General features: G+C 39.6%; 1 protein-coding gene across 1 annotated transcript; it reads right to left on the reverse strand.

Annotated features, from left to right (window-relative positions):
* Positions 1-437: 437 nt before the first annotated feature.
* LOC145259664 (uncharacterized) lies at positions 438-854 on the reverse strand. The gene has a single exon (XM_080117322.1). The coding sequence runs from the start codon at positions 852-854 to the stop codon at positions 438-440; it is 417 nt and encodes a 138-aa protein (XP_079973448.1).
* Between the last annotated feature and the right edge of the window lie 1,024 nt (positions 855-1,878).

Consider the following 1,878-nt stretch of genomic DNA (forward strand, 5'->3'; position numbering starts at 1 on the left):
ACTTTTTGTAAATTTGCTATTTTCAAAGGCAAATAATGATAAAACGTAATTTTAACTTATATTTATTTCTTCTTTATTGTCATCAGAACAAAATCGTTCGATGTTAGCACCCTTTGCGTCAATAATTTGGGAGATTCTCGAGCGAAACCGTGAACAACTCCTTTTACATCCTCGCGGTCAAGATTACGAAATGCCCGACGAATGGCGGCCTTCAGAGAGTTGACACTTGGATGTGAAGTTACGTTAGACTCTCCCTCAATGACGCCAAACAGCCAATAGTCACAAACATTCAGATCTGGGGATCTGTTGGGCCAAATATCCTTCGGGACCATCAAAGGAAGATTCTCCTTCAGGAAATCCTGAACTTTCTTTGCTCCATGAGCGGGCGCAGAGTCTTGAACGAGCATCACTTTGAAGGGATCGTAGTTCCTACGTATTCAAGGCATCAAAACATCTTTCAGAATTTTCAAGTACTCCGCTGTGTTGATTTTAAGGCCCGCTTCGATGAAATGAGGAGGCATCATCTTACCATCACTTGCGACGGCTGCAAAAACCATCACAGACGCGGGATTTTTGCTCTGCATCACAGGAGGACCTTCTGAAGGATCGTAGGCAATTACCCGAGTGTTCTGGCGATTTGCAACCTCATCAACAAGGAACTTTTTCTCGTCAACAAAAACGCGGACATGTTTGTGTTTCAGATAGTTCAGAAGCTTTGGGCATCTTTCAGCTCTTAGGGCTTTTGCGCGGGTAGTTACGGCTCTCCTGACGTATGACTTCATACCAAGGTCTTCCTTGACTGCCCTGCTGATGGTGCTACGACTCACTCTGCGCTTTTGTGCCAGTTTTGACATCGACTGACTTGGGTCTGCCTTCAACGTCCTTTTCAGCCCAGCAAGGAATGTTTTGGTTCTCTTTCGATCACTGCGGGGACTGTGTCGACTTCTCTGAACCTTACCCTCGGCATCAAAAGCAGCAACAACTCGTTAAACAGTCGATTTCGCATAGCCTGCGCTCTTAATAATGTCCGAAACAGAGTTCTCGGCGCGTCTCATTTCACATATCCTCGTTCTTCGTGCTAATTCCGCCATATTTGAGCGAAGTATGCCAGATCTTGATCTGAAATATTAAAGCAAAGGGTTTTATAGATTGTCTGCAGAAAAAAATTTAGTCATAGGTTAGAAATTATGGAAGATATGTGCTGTTAAATTTAGTCTCAATTTATCTGCACGACCCTGAATATATATATATATATATATGTATACACACACACACACACACACACACACACACACACACACACACACACACACACACACACATATATATATATATATATATATATATATATATATATATATATATATATACAGGTTGGCCTAAAAATGAGTTTACAGTTATTAAAGTATCCTTTCTATCCTTGAAGTTTCTTGCTTGTACGACCATTATAAAGCATTTTTCAGAAAATAAATCTACCTAGAATTTTTACTTTTTAGCAGAAGAGAGCGACACTACATTAGAAGTCTAGAGTAAAAGAATACCATAACAAAGTTTTTCCACAGCTTTGGTTCAGAAGAACGAGCAGCATCGAATGACCATCACGTTCACCTGACCTGGCATTTATCAATTTCTTTTTGGGGTGGTTGTAAAGTAAAAAGGTCTATAAGAAGACACCAAAAAACAAAAAAAAAAACAAAACAAAAAAAAAAAACAGTAGATGAATTAAAAGCGAACATTCATAACGCATTCACAGCAATTGATGAAAATCGGAATTTGTGCCGTACTGTGTCGGTGTGTGCTGGGGAGATTTGAAGGATGTTGCAATGTTTAAGAAAAACATTTTGAGCATCTGAGAAATTAAACAATTTAGGTTTGATG

The sequence above is a fragment of the Euprymna scolopes genome, chromosome 35, assembly GCF_053919585.1.
Source record: "Euprymna scolopes isolate OS-2025 chromosome 35, ASM5391958v1, whole genome shotgun sequence".
Classification (NCBI taxonomy): domain Eukaryota; kingdom Metazoa; phylum Mollusca; class Cephalopoda; order Sepiida; family Sepiolidae; genus Euprymna; species Euprymna scolopes.